The 16,972-nt window shown below is 38.7% G+C and overlaps 2 protein-coding genes across 20 annotated transcripts in view; one reads left to right on the top strand and one right to left on the bottom strand.

Annotated features, from left to right (window-relative positions):
* Positions 1 to 16,972, top strand: part of hsf1 (heat shock transcription factor 1) — a 35,065-nt gene that overhangs the window by 17,551 nt on the left and 542 nt on the right. For 4 of the 6 annotated variants that reach the window (XM_042075817.1, XM_042075818.1, XM_042075815.1 and 1 more), the window contains one exon: positions 3 to 1,866. The exons of 1 other annotated variant lie outside the window; for it this stretch is intronic. In XM_042075817.1, the coding sequence (XP_041931751.1) occupies positions 3 to 205 (203 nt within the window). In that variant the 3' untranslated portion in view covers positions 206 to 1,866. Of the gene's footprint in view, positions 1 to 2; positions 1,867 to 16,972 lie in introns of those variants that run through there. One more of the 6 variants, XM_042075820.1, reaches the window with a different exon arrangement.
* On the bottom strand, positions 1,950 to 16,342 carry si:ch211-80h18.1 (uncharacterized protein LOC555593 homolog). Of its 14 annotated transcripts, none has more exons than XM_042075801.1 (42): positions 16,192 to 16,342; positions 15,268 to 15,332; positions 15,094 to 15,162; positions 14,582 to 14,617; positions 14,013 to 14,054; positions 13,548 to 13,592; positions 13,286 to 13,330; positions 13,146 to 13,181; positions 12,838 to 12,888; positions 12,699 to 12,746; positions 12,456 to 12,494; positions 10,902 to 10,931; positions 10,669 to 10,740; positions 10,496 to 10,537; positions 10,251 to 10,289; positions 10,069 to 10,113; positions 9,858 to 9,905; positions 9,691 to 9,735; positions 9,284 to 9,325; positions 9,151 to 9,195; positions 8,893 to 9,051; positions 8,416 to 8,475; positions 7,757 to 7,915; positions 7,552 to 7,602; positions 7,407 to 7,466; positions 7,237 to 7,281; positions 7,105 to 7,143; positions 6,946 to 6,984; positions 6,745 to 6,789; positions 6,403 to 6,441; positions 6,119 to 6,172; positions 5,909 to 5,941; positions 5,761 to 5,820; positions 5,440 to 5,481; positions 5,067 to 5,105; positions 4,931 to 4,963; positions 4,621 to 4,665; positions 4,237 to 4,287; positions 4,074 to 4,109; positions 3,763 to 3,798; positions 3,247 to 3,291; positions 1,950 to 2,558 (listed from the first exon to the last, which is right to left on the bottom strand). In XM_042075801.1, the coding sequence occupies exons 1-42, from the start codon at positions 16,200 to 16,202 to the stop codon at positions 2,530 to 2,532; spliced, it is 2,094 nt and encodes a 697-aa protein (XP_041931735.1). In that variant the 5' UTR covers positions 16,203 to 16,342; the 3' UTR covers positions 1,950 to 2,529. The 14 variants fall into 14 exon arrangements, with proteins under 14 accessions (XP_041931735.1, XP_041931737.1, XP_041931736.1 ...); XM_042075803.1 differs by having other exon boundaries at positions 1,950 to 2,564; positions 4,237 to 4,281; XM_042075802.1 differs by having other exon boundaries at positions 1,950 to 2,564; positions 6,745 to 6,783.

The raw sequence follows: 16,972 nt of genomic DNA, 5'->3' as shown, positions 1-16,972 counted from the left end.
AGGGAAGCAGCTTGTCCAGTACACCGCCCAGCCTGTTCTCCTGAGCGACCCGATCAACACAGACGTACCAGGGGAGGACCTGCCCATGTTACTGGAGCTCGAAAGGGACAATTACTTTGGCCAGGACCCTGCCGAGGACCCTACCATCTCTCTTCTCTCTGGCGACTATCAAGTGGTTACACCGGACGACCCCAAACTCACCTAAAACAACACTCTTACAATATTTTGTTAAGGGATGTGTACTACAATGTTTTTGTCTTCTTTATTTGACTTTTCCCCTTTATTCTTGGGTTTTATTATTTTTGTTTTTATTGATTGTCAAATACCCCAAGCACCTTTCTGCACTACTAGTCTTTCTAAGACGAATTTAGTCCAAAAAATGTATTACCATAGATATTTCGGGCAGGATGTATTGTGACCAGGCAATGCAGTTTTATCTTGTCATCTTGCCTGTAGCAAGAAAAATGGCCTGGAAATTGGCAGAGTGAAGACTGACTTCAAGCTACAGATAATCATTAGGTCAGGCTTTTTGATATTTAGAAAGCACAGTGGGTTTTTTTAAGCAATGCTTCATTCATGCTGACTTTAACCCGGACATTGAGGAAACGAATCGTCTGGAAGTGTCGGGTCATTATTCATTTTATTTTTTTTGGATCTAGGCTCAGGCTGGGCTAACATGTCTTTCGCAAAGAATGCATCTGAGCTGTCCTAATCATTATGGTCACTCATGTCACTCATCTATCGGTTTAGCAAGAGATTGTTGTGCTATACAAAAAAAAAAAAGCTGTTTTATCGTTTTGTTTTTTGACTTTTTATTCACCATAGGTAGCACCATCAACTCAAGTCACGTTGAGCTTGAACTTCCTGACCGTTTTAGCCTGTTTAGATTGTACGGAATGCTGTTTTTGTTTTACATAATCTTTTTGTGTTTTATCATAATTTTTAGCCGGAGGAGAGGACAAAATGTCTAAATGTATAGAGATTATGCAGTTTTATCACGGTCATGATCCATCCAGATTGCACTTTTTATAGACAGTTATTCCCGGTCAAGTTGAATTAAAGACACATTTTTCCCCATGGTCTGTCTAACACATCTATATTTCAGTCATATTTATTTTGAGTAATATAATGAAACTATTAAATATTGTTTTCTATGTGTATACCCGTTCTGAAATATACTATGGCTCAGAGGTTTACTTTAGAAAAGAGTTTTTATAAGCTGAATTATCCATCTGCCTTTCTCAAAGCAGTTCAGAACTAGAAAGAATACCAATGTGTACATAGCCAAATAAGGGGCTCTGAAGCAAACTATATGTACGCAACAGCAAAATGGATACTATAATGGCTTGCTTTTCAATTGATAAATGTAAACGTAAGGATGTGAAGATTATTTGATATCATATCTCCACAGTGGTTATCCTTATGTACATGGATATTGATTGACAATTACATGACTTTAATTGTAAAGTCCTCTCCTATTTATAATAAGCAAAACTTTGACTTCTCATCACCCACTTCTCTTGGAAAAAATTAAAATATTTAATGGAATGTCCTTGTCTGAGACAGAGTGACAAAAAAGCATTGTCTTTTTTTTGTGTGGAGAATGACTTGTGTCGTGTGTGGGCATAATCATAGCGCCACCAAGAGGTTACAGAAGGAGTTGTGAATATTCAGTGGAATTGCTCAATGTTGGCTTTGCTTACTAAAGTTTATTTGTGCAAAGCTTCTTGCCTGTAACTTAGTATAATAAGTTTGGTAGTTGATTTGTCACCGTCTTTGGGGGGACTTTAAGAAATTATTTTATTACGCATGTAATGGAAAACACTGTGTATTGGTATGTTTCAAAATAAAACCAGTTGCAATACACATGCTATCAGATATACATATGGTACAGGGATATGAGTAATTTCTTTTTAAATATTCTAATAATAATCTTTTTACACATTCTAATAATTATAGCTTTGCGAATATTCTGTATGTGTGTTTTACGAGTTAAGGATTATTCATACTTGAATGGGAGAGATTTTAAAATTTCTTGTCATAATGCTTTTATGACTCACTATTTTCTATTATACCAAAATGCTCTACATTTTTGATGTTCAAAATAGATGTAAAATTTAATGTATGATTGACTCTCTTCCATGACACTCATTCATTAATGTACAATTCAGACACCTCAAATAATATTTTTTGACACATCCGAGCTATGGAACAGTGCAATTAGACAATTGCAGGAAATAACTTTGTTGTTTTTGTACATTTTTGAACCAACAATTACCCACAATGGTCTCTTCCCCATGAATGAATACATCAAAAATTCCAGGGTACTTATGAACATGCACAGTAAAAAGTTAAGTTACAGTGTCATCTTAAAGTTTAAATAGTCAAAAAATCACACACACACATACACACACGCATACACACAGAGACTATTGCTAGTGGTCTGGGTCAGTGGTCCTCTGTCGGGCTGACTGGTCAGTACACTGGAATCTGTATCGTAGGAAGCGGACACGGGGCTTGATGTGAAAGTCAGCAGGTATCCTCCAGTTCCACATTTTCTGCACCTTCACAAAATATGGGTGTAGTTAGGTGGGACAACAGCACATTCTAAGTCTAAGTACTATGCCTACAACTATATATACATACATATGGGATGTGTAGTAAGGTATATTTACACCAGAAGAAAAAATCATGTGCAAGGATCCTGATGGCTTCCAGTTGCACAGATACATGTAACTGAAGCTTGTTAGATTTTTTCCATACGTCTTCAATTTACCAGTTTTTAATGTCATCAGACCCTGTGGAGGAAGTTCCCTAACCTCAACTTGAAACAAGTATATAGCACATTTGTACATGTATACAGAGGTATTAGATGTCAAGAATATAAAAAGAATTCCCTGTAGAATGTCCGTGTACTTGAGGGCATGATGGATGCAACGTTTCCAGATTCTACTGTGCATCCTGTACTAAATCCCCTGTTTCAGACCGTCTGTAGCAATTGTATCAATATGCATTTTTCGTGGATAATTTAAACAAATACTGTACATTGGAAACATGCTGTTCCCTCATAATTATATTGGTAGGAGGACTGGAGAATTGTATTTTTGACAAAAAAAGACAATTACTGCACATTGAGCATTTCTGATTCTGCTTACACACAGCCCAGCACCTTTGACATGAAAAACGAATGTTCATTTGATAGCCTGTTTCTGATATGGTGTGAGACAGATATGAGCGTGAACCCACCTTCAGGACCCTGACCAGATGTGTTGTACTGTTCACCTGCGGAAACTGGAAGGCGCAAGCAAAACAGGGAAAAGAGAAGAGCTCTTGAGCACCAGCTCCAAAGGTACCGTAATTGCACATGATGATCACACATTTACTTTGATGATAAAGTTGCTAGACTTAAGAGTTAACCAAGAGCCGAGTTAAAGGCAGTATAAATGTCTTGATTTTGAGCGATATCCTTCCCAAAGACCACAATCCTCTTCATTTCAACAAACATTAGTGTGTTTGCCCATCTGTTTATTTGTGTGTAAATGCTGTCATATAATGCTTTTGAGAAAGCTTTGTTCTTTGTATACTCCAGGTATCCCAAAATGTGTCACACTGAAATTAGCCATGGAATAATTTAGTCCTTTGACTGATTGATTGACCCTGCTGTCAGGAAACTGGACTAGCTCAAGACATATCACATATTTAATTTAATATACAAGGCCAATCATAAGTCGAAGTGAAAGTGCAAACTTCCATGAAGCTTACCAGCTGCTTGTGTCTGTTCTGTAACTCCTGGCTGACCTGTTTTGAACAAAGACCATGCATGACTAAAGGGACTGGATTAACATCAGCCTTGCTTTCATCAGCTCCTGTCTAAGATGCCAGGAGTGCACTTTAGTGTTGTCATTACTTACTGCACATGCTAGTATCACATATTTTTGAAAACCACCTGATTTACAGCAAGGACAGTTTCTAAGTGCAATAACGGGTTTTGTCATGGTACACATCAGTGAATGTGATTTGTTTAGGTATAAATGTGCAGGATTATATGAGTCCAAGATGAGGAAAGAACTTACTTGAACCCCCCACAGTTCCTTGTGGACCTGCTGTTACTGTGATTAGAAGACATGTATGCCATTAACAATCAGACGCGCTTGCACACACACACACACACACACACCCAGTATGGGTAAAAGTACAAAACTAATGGTCCTTGCCAAGTTGCAAAGGCCTACTTACCTGAGTCCATGACACCTGTGTGGTCTAAGACTCCATGTGCATGCTCTGTAACTGAAACGTCACATTCATCACTTTCTATTATATTTTTTGTTTTGTTTTTACTGTGCATTCATAAGGGGACTGTCGGCACTGTCCAAATGGACACTTGGCAGTTCTGAGGGTAAATTAGCACACTGAAGGTCTCTTGCCGATAATGAAGCATTTGACAGAGATGTCATTTGACTGACACGTCTCAGATGGGTAGACCCTCAACAGTATGTCAGAGGATCTGACTTCTAATATGTTATGTTGATTAGGTTTGATTTTCTCTCATATGCAAGAGGGACTGGATTTGTCAACCTCGCGTGAAAAGGTGTAAAAGCCTGTGTGTCCATGGCAACCCACCTGGTGCGTCTGTCTCAGTGAGGAGACTGTGAGAATCCACCATATCTGAGACAAAAATACAGGAGTCGGCTTAAAGGTATGTCTTATAGTTACATTTCTCCTATGTTCAGAGCAGGCGTGTGCAAAATTCCAGAATTGAATTGAAACTGGCTCTTAAATTCCAATTCAATTCTTGAATTTCACTTGCATTTCAATTGAGGTAGCAAACAGGAAGCAGAATTGCAATTCGAATTGTGCACAATCCTGGTTCAGAGAGCAGGTATTGATAAAAATGGGTCTTTACCACAACAATGTCCCATTAGAAACTTACCTGTAAAGCTATGCCTGGGACCAGACTGAGAATCTGCGGTACACAAATAAATGTTATTACATTAATCCTACATGGATTGCATGCAATGACATGCTGCATATTGTAACTTTAAGTCAATTTATTTCACTTAGGATACCTGTGAATCTGGCTTGAGCATCGGTCACTCCCTCATGGCCTATATCAGACACAGAGGGTTTTGATGGATATTTTTTAATAACAGTATAACTGTCAGTAGATAACTACATTTGATTGGTAGATGGCTTTGTTCTGGCTTAGGTAATATTGAACAGTGATCCATTTGGCTAAGAGTCCAGCTCCAGTTCACTCTAAATCAAAATTAGACTTGGAAGAGATACTCGTTCTAAGTCTCTCTCTTTTACTTTGAACAACATTTTGTCTGGCTGCAGTAAAGCATTACGGTACGGTCAGTCTGACCTTGGCTAGCAATTGAGTTCCAATTCCAAGTCACATTTAAAAATAAAGAAATTGGTCATCAGAAAGCAACGTACCCACAGTGTCCGGTGGACTTGAGCCATAAATGGCACCCATTGCTAGGGCACAGAGCACAGATTTAACTAATTAATTTCACTGCTTTGTTAAATGTCATAGGGAATTCTGCAGATGGGTTTTACGATGTAGCAAAACATGTGCAGGTTTTCAACATTCACATCATTGTCCTATAATTGGTCTTGAGCTATCACGCATGTTGCGTCTGTACAGAAACCATCCTACAAACATAAGACATGAAAAAGGGTAGGATAGCTAAGGAGACGGCGAGACAGCTAACAACATACTCTTAAAAAACATACAGTTAAAAAATATACCCATACCTGTTGCTTCCACCTGGATATGGACATTAGTCACAGGTTCCCCACCTGCTGCATCTGCACCTGATTGTAGAGCAACACCTGAGTTAACCATGCACGCTGCCAAACATCCCAGCAGTGCACTTTGACATTAGTCAATCAAATAGCCTACCTATCACTTGAGTACCTGCATCCGAGGGACCTCCTTTAAAAACAAAATAAATGAATAGGTGATTGAACATATCTTTGGTTACCTCCTTCAGTGTCCGAACAGATTGAACAGTTTCCTGTTAGTCTTATTGTATCAATTAGATTTAATATACTACTCTATGAAATAATATAGGCCAAAAATATTTTTCCACTCCATGAACCGTGCACTGACCAGCCATGTCTGTCTGCGGACCGTGAGTGTGGTCGATCCCCTCAAATGTCCCAGCTAAAAGGAATTCGAACATCGTTAGAGAAGGAATATGTGGTATGAAGCTTGTTTTTCCTTCACAATGTTCCTCTGATCACAAGAGACTCGTTGAGTTGAATGGCGAAGTAGGCCTACTTATAAATTCATACTGACGCCTCATGCTGGGAATCTGCTGTAACAACATTATAAAGTATGAACGTGAAATTCCCCTGATCCCATGCGGTGCCATTTAAAAGAGAAGCACCAACCTGTCGTGTCCAGCGGTGAAACAACGCCATGCCGCTCACCTGGACAAACACAAAACATGACCGTTTGATGGATGGTTTACTGCTTGGAATCCTTTTTTAGGGGATTCCTTTCCTTGTCAAGACGTTTTATAACAATACAGTGGATATTCATCTCAACGCGCTTCTCTAACCCAGAGCTTGCCAGAGAGGCCTGGCCCCGTTTATATGGATTTTCCACATGCAAAGTTCGCCAAGACTTTTCATTGAAGGTAGGCCCATCTTGGCAAACAGGAAAGATGTGAACTTTGAGTTATGACTAACAAATCAATAGTCGAAGACGAGCTGCTGACAATAAATACTAACCAGTGTCTGGTGCGTCTGCTGCAGTAATTGGTTGGTGCACTGTACCTGCAGAAAAAAGCAGACAACTGCAGTCATGTGGACGATGAGAACACCGTTTGATGAATAGTTTTTGTTATAGAGGAGGCAAGCATGGTTTCCTCAATGGTTTCAGAATTTTTACTGAACATCTTCACCACTTGGCATATTGAAACACGGACTCACTCGAACTGTCATGATGGATATCAAAACCAGGATGGTCCCCTGTATAAATAAAGAGCACAGATTTAAAGGCCATGGTGTAGCCAAGTGAAGTAGATTTGTGTGTAAAATGTAAGCCTAAGTGGAAAATTTATGGTTGGTGAAGTTTTAAACATTTTGTACCTCTGAGCGGCTCTGTCACTGGTCTGTGACGACCATTACCTGTGACAGAATGATAATAGGTTAGCACCAAAACTGACATTAGACTGAATGTCCTCAGCATTATTCAGTAGTTTATTGTTGATTTAGGCCCACCATTTGAATGTGCAGTGTCAGTGCTGGTTGTATCAGCTCCACCTTCTGCAGTGGATTGGATAAAAAAGAAAAATGTTAATTAGCCTATTGTGTCCAAAAGATATCTTGCTGGTAAATTCAGATTATCTATCTATGTTGACTCTACATTAAGTACTGTACTGTATATTAACCTGGGTAATCAATAATGGAGTGATCTGCATGTAACATAATATCGGATGGGAGTGCTGGATCTGAAAAAGATCATTGAAAACAGGTTAGCCTGTTTTCAAAGGTTGATTTAAAGTGACATTCAGTAAATCAGTGATTAGAATATACCTGTGGCATCTGCTGTAAAGCCCGAATTTGAGTGGATATGGTCAGCTGTGCCTAAATGCAAATGTCATGAAATGATTTTCCAGATCACTTGCCAGATCACAAATCCATGAATTTATGACAGTTAAGTTTGGGACAGATGCTTGAATGCATGCATGTGAGTGAGAACATTGAGTTTACCCAAAAAAAACAGGGTTCACCTCCTCACCTGCGTCCACATGTGTGTGGGCCAAGGCATCAGGCCAATAGTCTAGACCTGCATGGTCTACACTCACATGGTCAAAACGAGTGTGGTCCACTGCACTGTGGTCCGCACCAGAAAGATCTGGACTATGGTGATCAAAGGATGAAGGATCGAGTGAGCCTGCTAAGACAAGGAGATAACCCCCCCATCAGTAATGACAGTGTGAGAACAGCTAATGACACACAGGCCTTTGTAACTTATATTCTGTAGATCTGAAGGAGGGAAGCTGTTCATGGCCTCTTAGGAAAATCAACAGAGTGAAACCAATTCTGAAACTTAACACAAGCAAGGTGCAAGTTCACACGCATGGGGCTTAGTCGCACATTAAACCAGTACTCTGTAGACCTCTGCACAGAAACAATGAAAAAGAGTCTAAAAAAAGCCCCCCACACACACATGGACCTAATGATAACTTGGAGTGTTAAAAAGCGGGGCCATAAATATCCAGCAGACGCTCTGAAATCTCTGTCACGATTACAAGCCTGCGAGCTGCGTCCTTCTTTTTGTCTTTTTTTTTTGCAAGGCGTGGCCGAGTAAGCTGAGCCCAAAACGGGACGAGCGGTGGGGGAGAGAGGTGCGGGGAGATTTACGAGGCCTGGCGGAGTGGACCGTGCCAGCGGTACCTGGTGGAGCGTCTGGAGCCCGGCTGCTACTGGACGGCTGTCCTGGATCCAACCCGACAGCTGGAAGTGCGCGCCAGTGAGAAAACAGCAAAAAAAAAAAAAAAAATCAAACCTGATTTAAACCAGTTTTTCCTTGGGTGAATTACGAGAGGAAAAACAACTACGACAGCCTGACTGTTTTTTTACGCTATGTCAACGCGCGCAGATAATTAGCACGATATGACAGAAGCGGAACAGAGAGTTCAAGTGTTCCCAGCACTATCTTTAAACTGTTGTAGAGAGAGAGAGAGTTCACACCAGCACAAATCAAATAAAGCGTTCAGGATTAGTATTATTGGATACATAAAGTAGGATAATGTGACAAGTGATCCCAATTAGTATCTTATTGGCAGTATGATAGCTCTGCCATCATAGTCCATGCAAAGAGATTCATATCCATGCAAGAGTTAGTCAGAGGGTGAGAGAATGAGCACCAACCTGTTGGATCTAAGGGAAAAGTGAAGCCCATGTGATCTGCTGAGACAGCTTCAGTGATTAGGCATTTGGGAATAGTTTCTGAAGGAGACTCGGTGAGGACTGAAAGCATACCTAAGGTATCCACGTGTGCATCTGGGCCATAAGCATCCACCATTCCGCCTACATAAAGATCATAAAGTAGAATATGTGGGTTTTTTTAGTTGTTTTGTCTTTTGTTTTGCTTTCTTTTGAATACATCTGATGGAAAAGGACGCATACCCATTAAGTCTATGAAGAAATCTGCGTTGGCTTGGTCTACTATGCCTGAAAGAGAGGGGAAAAAAGGCATGACTATGCTGGAGAGCCGAACGGGACCTTGTTCCTTCTCTTCTGTGCTTTCTATCCACATCACCTGTGAGTTCCCCGTGAGAACCTCCAAATGCATCAACTCCACCTGCAAAAATCAGAATGCAAGTGTTACCTGTTATCTATCAGCCATCAAGATGAGCACACACCTGCTATTTTGCCATTTTTGAAAGAATCGTAAGCCCTTTTTACATGAATTGTCCATAGATGCTATCTAGTTAATCACTGTAGATGTACAATGTACAATTTAAAACGGTGTGAATGGTTAGGCTTTTGTTCAGGGCCAAGTTTGCTAATGTGCAAAAATAGATAGTTATTTTGGAAATGCAAAATAAATACATTATCATCATCATGTGTCAATTATCATTATTATAAATAAATAGTGTTTTAAGTACTAACTTGTGAAAATACTTGATAATCAGCTGGACCAAAATTTCTGCTGTAACAGCTTACCTGTAGAGTCTATTTGTGTTGTCCCTTCGATAAAGTGGTCAACATCTGATACAGAAAATCAAATACACACAATTTGTAGCTTACTGAATTCCAAACATTACCTATTGAATATATGAATACTATTCTTATATTAAAAGGCTGTCGTGATGTTCACTAGATTGCCTCACCTGTCTGTTCTGCAACTGGTCCCCCGACTAAATGTTTGTGACCATTTCCTGGGAAAACAAAACAGTGATGGATGGGACATTCAATGCAATCTCATCAGTAAATGAATTATTTGGAAAATATGTGTGAGATGGACGTACTGACATTGGGTAGCAGTTACTAAACAAGAGATGTATTCATGATGGAAATGTATTGATCATATACTATACACACCATTATTCTCTGTTTCAGGGACCTCTGCACCTGCTGATGAAGACCCTGTAGAAATGAGGTGTGATGTAAAACAGAAATAACATTCGGGCCATCACGTGAGTGGAATACTTTGCACTTAATACAGTATTTTGCACAGTAAAGTAGCAAATACTATTTCACCAGTACGATTTGTGCTGACTTACCTGGTGCCTCAATTTGAGAGGGGTCACGGAAGGGATCGCCTAAATTGAGCATATCACACCCACTTAAGACCTCATTGGTAACCAATGTCACCTGTGTCATTACTACTCTGTCTACAAATGTTATATGGATTTTGATGACAAAAAACTGATATAGCTGAAGCTATATTCATTTTTGGATTTATACAAAGATCATCATGAGCATTAAAACACTGTATTGAGACCAACAACTTTTAATAAGAACATACCATGTCCTCCGACCTGAGATTCACCCAAATGTGGATCAGACTCTAAAGTACAGAGACAAAAATGATTAACCTACTCTACAAATTCACGGAAGTAACTAAGCCATTTTCACACTAAGAGAGAAAAATGTTGAATTTAAGTAGCATAATGCTAGTTTACCACAACACTGTTTTACCTGCAGGGTCAGGATGTGAGTGCTCGTGGGAATGTACTGCAACTGAGTCACCCCTGGCTGAACTGCTCGAGTCTAGACAGAACAATTGTTGCATCAGTGACTTATATAGTATGTGTCTTCATGGCATGATCATTTCAAATATAAAGTAAAGAATTAGCAAAAATATGTTAAATGAGCCAATGCTTTCACTCAAAGAGATTTTTAGACAGGTGTTGTATGGTGTGCTTTCTTACCATGCGAGACACTGCTGGTGTGAGAATCAGCTGTACAAAAAACAAAAATCAAATTGCAATGAAGTTAAACGTCGCCCTTGAGCGCAGAACAGTATTATTATCTTGAACTAGATTTGTGTTTTTGAAGGTAATACAGTACCAGTGCATGCAAAGAAAAAACATTTAAAAAAAAGTAAAAGACTGAAAGATGTTGCATAACTAAAAGGAGAGAGGGTGTGTGTAAAGTTAGATAGATGTATAGAGAGAGAGAGAGAGAGACAGAGAGAGAGAATGAAATGAAACTGATTGAATAATAGAGAAAGAGTGAAAGAGAAAGATAGATATTAGATATTGAGATTGTGGAAAAGACAAAAATAAAGAGACAGTAAAGTGGCTGTACAGTGATAATGATAGTGACAGTCATAGAATGACGGAGTGATAATGACAGAGATAAGTGGTGAGTGGTGATAAGGGGTCAAGAGAAAGAAAAATTAAAGACTTGGAAGAGAGAGTGAATGAGTGAGAGAGAAACAGACATATAGATAGACAGAGGCACAGATGTCACTTTCAGCAGTTAAAGCAATCGCCAAAGTGGTTTCTATCATTTTCCATATAGCTAGAATCAAGGGTTAGGTGTCCCAAAAAGACAGCTCAAAGACAGCATGCTGCAGCTAGAGTTTTATCTAGGACCAAGTGAAGAAAGCACATTTTTACAAGTCTTTTCACTTGCTTTCAGCTAGTCACAGAAAAAAAATAAAAATGCTGCTTCTGATCTATACATCACTGAATAGCTTAGGCCAAATAAATATCTGATAAGCTTGTACATAAAATCCATTTTGGTCATGGCCTCAGGTTAGCTACCAGAGTCCATAATCCAAACTAAACAGTGTAGCAACATTTGGCTACTAGGCTGCATCAACTAGAACAGACTGCCAGAAGATCTTTAAAAGGCCCCTAATTATGATGTTAGAATTCAGGTTAAAACCATTTGTCTTTTTATTTGTCCATGACTGAGCTCCAAACCCTGCACTATTCTTACAGCACTTTACTCATTATATAATTCTATTACTTATCTTTTAAATTTATGAATCTCTTTTTTATCTGTTGTTGTTGTTTTATTGCTTCAGTTTTAGGTTAAAAAAACAGGCTCACAAAAGTCTGCCCCAGTTCCTATGCAAAGTAAAGTGGCTGATTTAAAAGACTGATATATCCAGTTGGGTATGAAATTCAAAGCAATGGTTTGTCGTTTCTGAATATGTTGGCATGATCTGTCATACAGTTAGTGGTTTAAATGAATGTTCTAGATGCTTGTGACAAACAATATTGCTTTTTAGCTTATTTCTAATTAAAAGCACATATTTGCATGTTATTCAACTCAAGGGCATAGGCTCACCTCAAGAAATATGTAAAGTTGAGTATTACGTATGTAGGGCCTGACTGATCAAAGGTGCAAGCCAGTTTGTTTAGCTATTATGATGTCAAAAACATAAAGTAGCTCTTGCATGCACTGTAAAGAATATGTAATTGGGTATATATGTTAATACTATTCTTGAGTGAGGAAGAGAGAGGTTTTACCATGGACCTGTGACACTGAAATCCCATGCTCCTCTGCACCTGATGACATCACAGGATTGTATACTCTGATGCGGAATGTTTACATTGAATGCCTCCATGTGTAGAAATATGTATTATTTATCTATTGTCTACTATTTAACTGTAATTCAGATATAGTGTACATTCCAATTATGTTCACAAGATTGGAAAATAGAGGCTTGTTGGGCCAAACTTCTTACTTTTAATTTAAAAAACGTTATTTACCTGCAGCACCCGCCTCTGAAGTGGAACTTCCTCCATTTACAGTGGAGGCTAAAGGAAAGGAAAAATAATAAAACACATTTAGGCAGGAAAAAAAAAGTTGGTGAGGAGTTTTAGGAGAAATAAAAAATTATGGCTTTACCATGAGTACCTGGATCAGAAGAGATGGTGTGGGGATCTCTCCCGGATTCCCCTGTTTCACAAATGCAGTGAAGGACAAATGCTTAGGCTCAACCCAGAATGAACTCATGCTTGTCAATGCCCGTTTTGTACTATACGTCACTTCAAAAAATTATGTTAGTAAGCCTAGTAATATATAGCCATTGTTAAGACAGCAGGTCTTATACTCTTGGAAGGGTTGACTTGTGTCAGAGCATGCACACAGCCAGATTGGCCCTCACTTCTTGGTACAGGCATTAAAAGAATGAATGAGAACTGTGGGATTTTTACCGTTAAATCCTCCAGCTGCAGAAGAACTGCTTGATGCTACAACAAGATGAGAGACATGATTTTATTACCATTACATCATTGCACCGTAAACTAGCTTAAAGGTTGCATGGGTTGTTTAATCTCAGGCTTTTGAGACTTACCGTCCTGGCCCGAATGGGCAGCACTGTCTGCTGTATGTTTCTGACCTGTTAGAAGGGAAATAAAACAGTTTGTCATTAGAGCTTCAGTTTACACATACACACGTTACCGAATATATCCATATTAAAGATCCATGGTCACGCTTAGCTTATAAAGACCATCACTCCAGTTCAACCCTAATTAATGAAAAGCGTCACAGAATTGGGGAAAACTCCAGTAAAGGCTTTCCCCACTTTCAGACATTTTAATAGACTTTTCTCTTACCGTTTGAAGATTCGCCGGCAGACATTCCAGGGTGAGGAGTTGCACCTTGAAGAAAAGAACAGTCCTTTACTCCTTCAGTCTAGACCAGTTTCATAGTCCATTAATATTTTTTTTTTAAATACACTGCACAACTCATTCCCTTTCAACCATTTGTTCATGACTAACATTATAGCAGAACTTTATTGAGGAATATATGCTTCTTTTAAGCAGCTACATTTATGAATGGGCCTCAAATGGAATAGAGTTGTGTCATCTACTTTTTGCTGTGTGTGGTGACCACTGCAATATCTTAGACTAACTGTGCCTTATCCAGACTAGCTATCAGACTTCAGACCTCTTCATATTGCATGAACAAAACAAAAATCCTAATCTGCACCCACTAGAGTTCTCTCCCCACGAGAGAGCTTGTCTTATTTTTCTTCATCCTTCTATCCCTTAGCTAAAAGCGGATTAGCATCATCTTACCCAGGTCTTTTGATACTGTAGTAGCATGCTGTGCTCCAGTTCCTTTGGAAAAAAGAGCAAATTTGTTGAGAGTCAGAATGATTATCACTCATTCAATCAAACTACTCTTCCCTGGAAAATGACTGCCAGGTTAGATGTCCATGCTTGCACACAAATACATTGCATAGTCAGAAAGACCCTCATATAGAACATTTTGAGGCTCCATCAAGAATCCATGATCATTGAGCTCAAGATCTTCCTAAATTGTATTTCTCTCACATAAAACAGATTTTATTAACGAAATATGTTGAAAGCAATAGCAACCATTAAATATATCTTCCTCTTGAGGTTTGGGTTAAAATAGTTTATTTCTACTCTTCTTCATTCTAGATTGGCTTGAGCTGTATTTATATTAAATTGTCGTCATACACTTTAGTATGCCTTTAATGAGGAGTTTGGCTGGGAAAAGACTCAGGAGCTTAGTTAATATGTTGAGTATGTGTTTCATTGGCTTCAAGCTTCAATATTTATGGTAAAATGTCGAAATGGGGAATGTTTTGCACATTGGTGGTAAGTGGTTAACTTCTCACCCTTATTCAAATCCTGACTTGAGTCATCATCATCATCTGAAAAGAAAGGGAAATTGAAACATTTCATAAAACTGCTCACACTTCTCTTGTGCGGTTTTTAATGGCTCTTTTTATGTCTGTTTGGTCTCTACCTTGATGTTATATATTTTTATATTGAGTATAGCAAACTATGCCAGATGATTATTACCATCGAAAGTGTTTATCATTTGTTATATGCAGAACCATCACACATTATTCAGTTAAAATGTATGATTTAATGGATGCATATGGAATGTCATGTCATGTTATATATATATTTTAAAACTTTTTTAAAGGATCCATTTCTTTTTAAGCCCTCAAAATCTTTCCCTTTTGCCTTGTGAAATGTGCATAAATGAAGGACTCTTAAGATTGAAATACAGGCGTCCCCTGGTTTTCCTGTCTTATATGGTCCCCACTTTGTGCTTTGGTCATCCTAACACATTTATGCCAGTTGAGTGTGGTGGTGTGAGATATGACCCATCCTTCCCTACCCGCATCCTCCTCAGACACCTCCTCTTCCCCATCCTCTGTCTCGACCTCAGTGTCCTCAGGTTCTTTCTCTGGGGGGACAACAGTGTAGTTTCATCACACAGTTTCTCCTCAGTGTATACAGTAAAGCACAAACTGGCAATAAGTTTGAGATATGACTCCAGAAATCAGTATACCTTCAACTGGAGCTGTTGAAACTGTAGTGGCCAAGAAGACAACTGCAGATGCAATCAAAAGATTTCTGCAGAAGAATGACAAATTATAGTATTATTTAGAAATAATATTTAATAGCAATATGCATGTATCATCTAAAGCACAGAAGGCACACATCCTCCCTCAGAATCTGTTGCATACAGAATGTAAATTAGTGGCGCATTGTGAAGGATTGCTTCTGTCTTTCTGTCATTATAACTATCAGGCTATCAAGTCCTGTGGCTGCAAGAATCATCCACAAATACACAAAGATGTGGGTTTCTCTTGTTATATGACACGGAAAATCTTAAGAGCCTTAAATTATATGTATTACCCAGCTATGTATATGCAATAGGTTAACAACTGCCAGATCAGAAAGTTGATTAAAATTAAACATTGTTATCTTTACATTTTGAACATATTTGTATAAACATTGAACATCTAAATCATCTAAATACTGAAGGCCAACATTATAATCAAAATACAATTCTTTGCACATTCACAACACACGTCGTTCACATAGTCAATTTCTTATCTGAAAAATAATGCGCAAAACATCTACCAGTAACTGGAAATATTAAGACAAAGTAGCAAACATTTTTGAAACCTTAACTCCTAAATGCAGTTTAGATATCACTAAAGTATCAAACATATTAATTATGAAATATGACACGTGTCCCCTTGAAAAGGGGAAAGAAAATTATAAAATGATCAACATTCAAAATGTTTTACATTAATAGAATATTATTAGACCTCTTAAATGACAAATACTCAGATTGGTTTCCAGAATACCACTTAATAGGCCTTGGCATATCTCTAATCAGATATAATTTAGTCTTTCTCTTTGTTTGTTTATTAAAAAAAGAGCAAAATAGACTAATTAGAATATAGGCACATTGATTCCTTACCGTGACAACATCTTTTGTTAAGGTCTATGTGGGAAACACAGAAGTAGACATAGAGCAGGTAGATAACAGGGGCTTTGACTTCCTTATGCTTGACTGAGCTCCTCTATATGTTATATACCCTCTCAGCTCCCCATCTTTGCAGGGGGCTGGACCTCGGTTCAAACCCCTGCCCCTTCCACTGAAGTCACACCGCCCTCACCTTGCCCTAATGTCATTACTTTTTTCATTCAGGTTTAGCAGTTTAGCCCCTTATAGTTCTAATTTCATCTATCATTTTTGGCCCAAAAACTAACAAAAGATGTTTTTACAATGTACTTAGTACCACTTTTACTCATAACTGACACAGTATGTTTCATTTTTGCACTGGTCTGCACCTATAAGAAATAATCCAGTCACCTGTCATCACCTCTAGATTTGTCTGTCAAGCTGTTATCAACAGTGGAGGGAGACTGCCAGAGGAGGGCATAGCCAGCCCTCTTATAAATTGAATAGACCACACTCCTCACACTAACAGGGGCCTTACTCGAGACCAGGAGACTGGAAGGCAAGCTGAGGCTCAGAGACTGAGATGGGTCTGGGACCTTCTTTCCATGTCCCTGTTAATGAAGAAGGGCTTCCTCAGGCTGATGGTGATTACTGTCCATCTCTAATTGCTGGCGCCTGGTGTCCTTGTAGGATATTTCTTCCTTTTGGTATAATGTGAAGATTATACTTTTAATCTGCTACCTAAACATCTTCACATCATCAGAAATCTATTTCTCTCTTCTTCAGTGAAACTCCA

This window comes from Alosa sapidissima, chromosome 21, assembly GCF_018492685.1.
Source record: "Alosa sapidissima isolate fAloSap1 chromosome 21, fAloSap1.pri, whole genome shotgun sequence".
In the NCBI taxonomy this organism is placed as follows: Eukaryota; Metazoa; Chordata; class Actinopteri; order Clupeiformes; family Clupeidae; genus Alosa; species Alosa sapidissima.
Note: the sequence above shows the minus strand (reverse complement) of the source record. Positions and strands in the feature narration are given on the sequence as shown.

Bases quoted from the DNA above. Each gene is read 5' to 3' on its own strand.
- si:ch211-80h18.1 (XM_042075799.1), bottom strand. The intron at 10,114-10,250 runs GTAAGTCAGCAC...TCATTTCTACAG, and splicing joins CTCTCAAATTGAGGCACCAG to GGTCTTCATCAGCAGGTGCA. The intron at 2,565-3,246 runs GTGGGTTCACGC...TATTTTGTGAAG, and splicing joins ATCTGGTCAGGGTCCTGAAG to GTGCAGAAAATGTGGAACTG.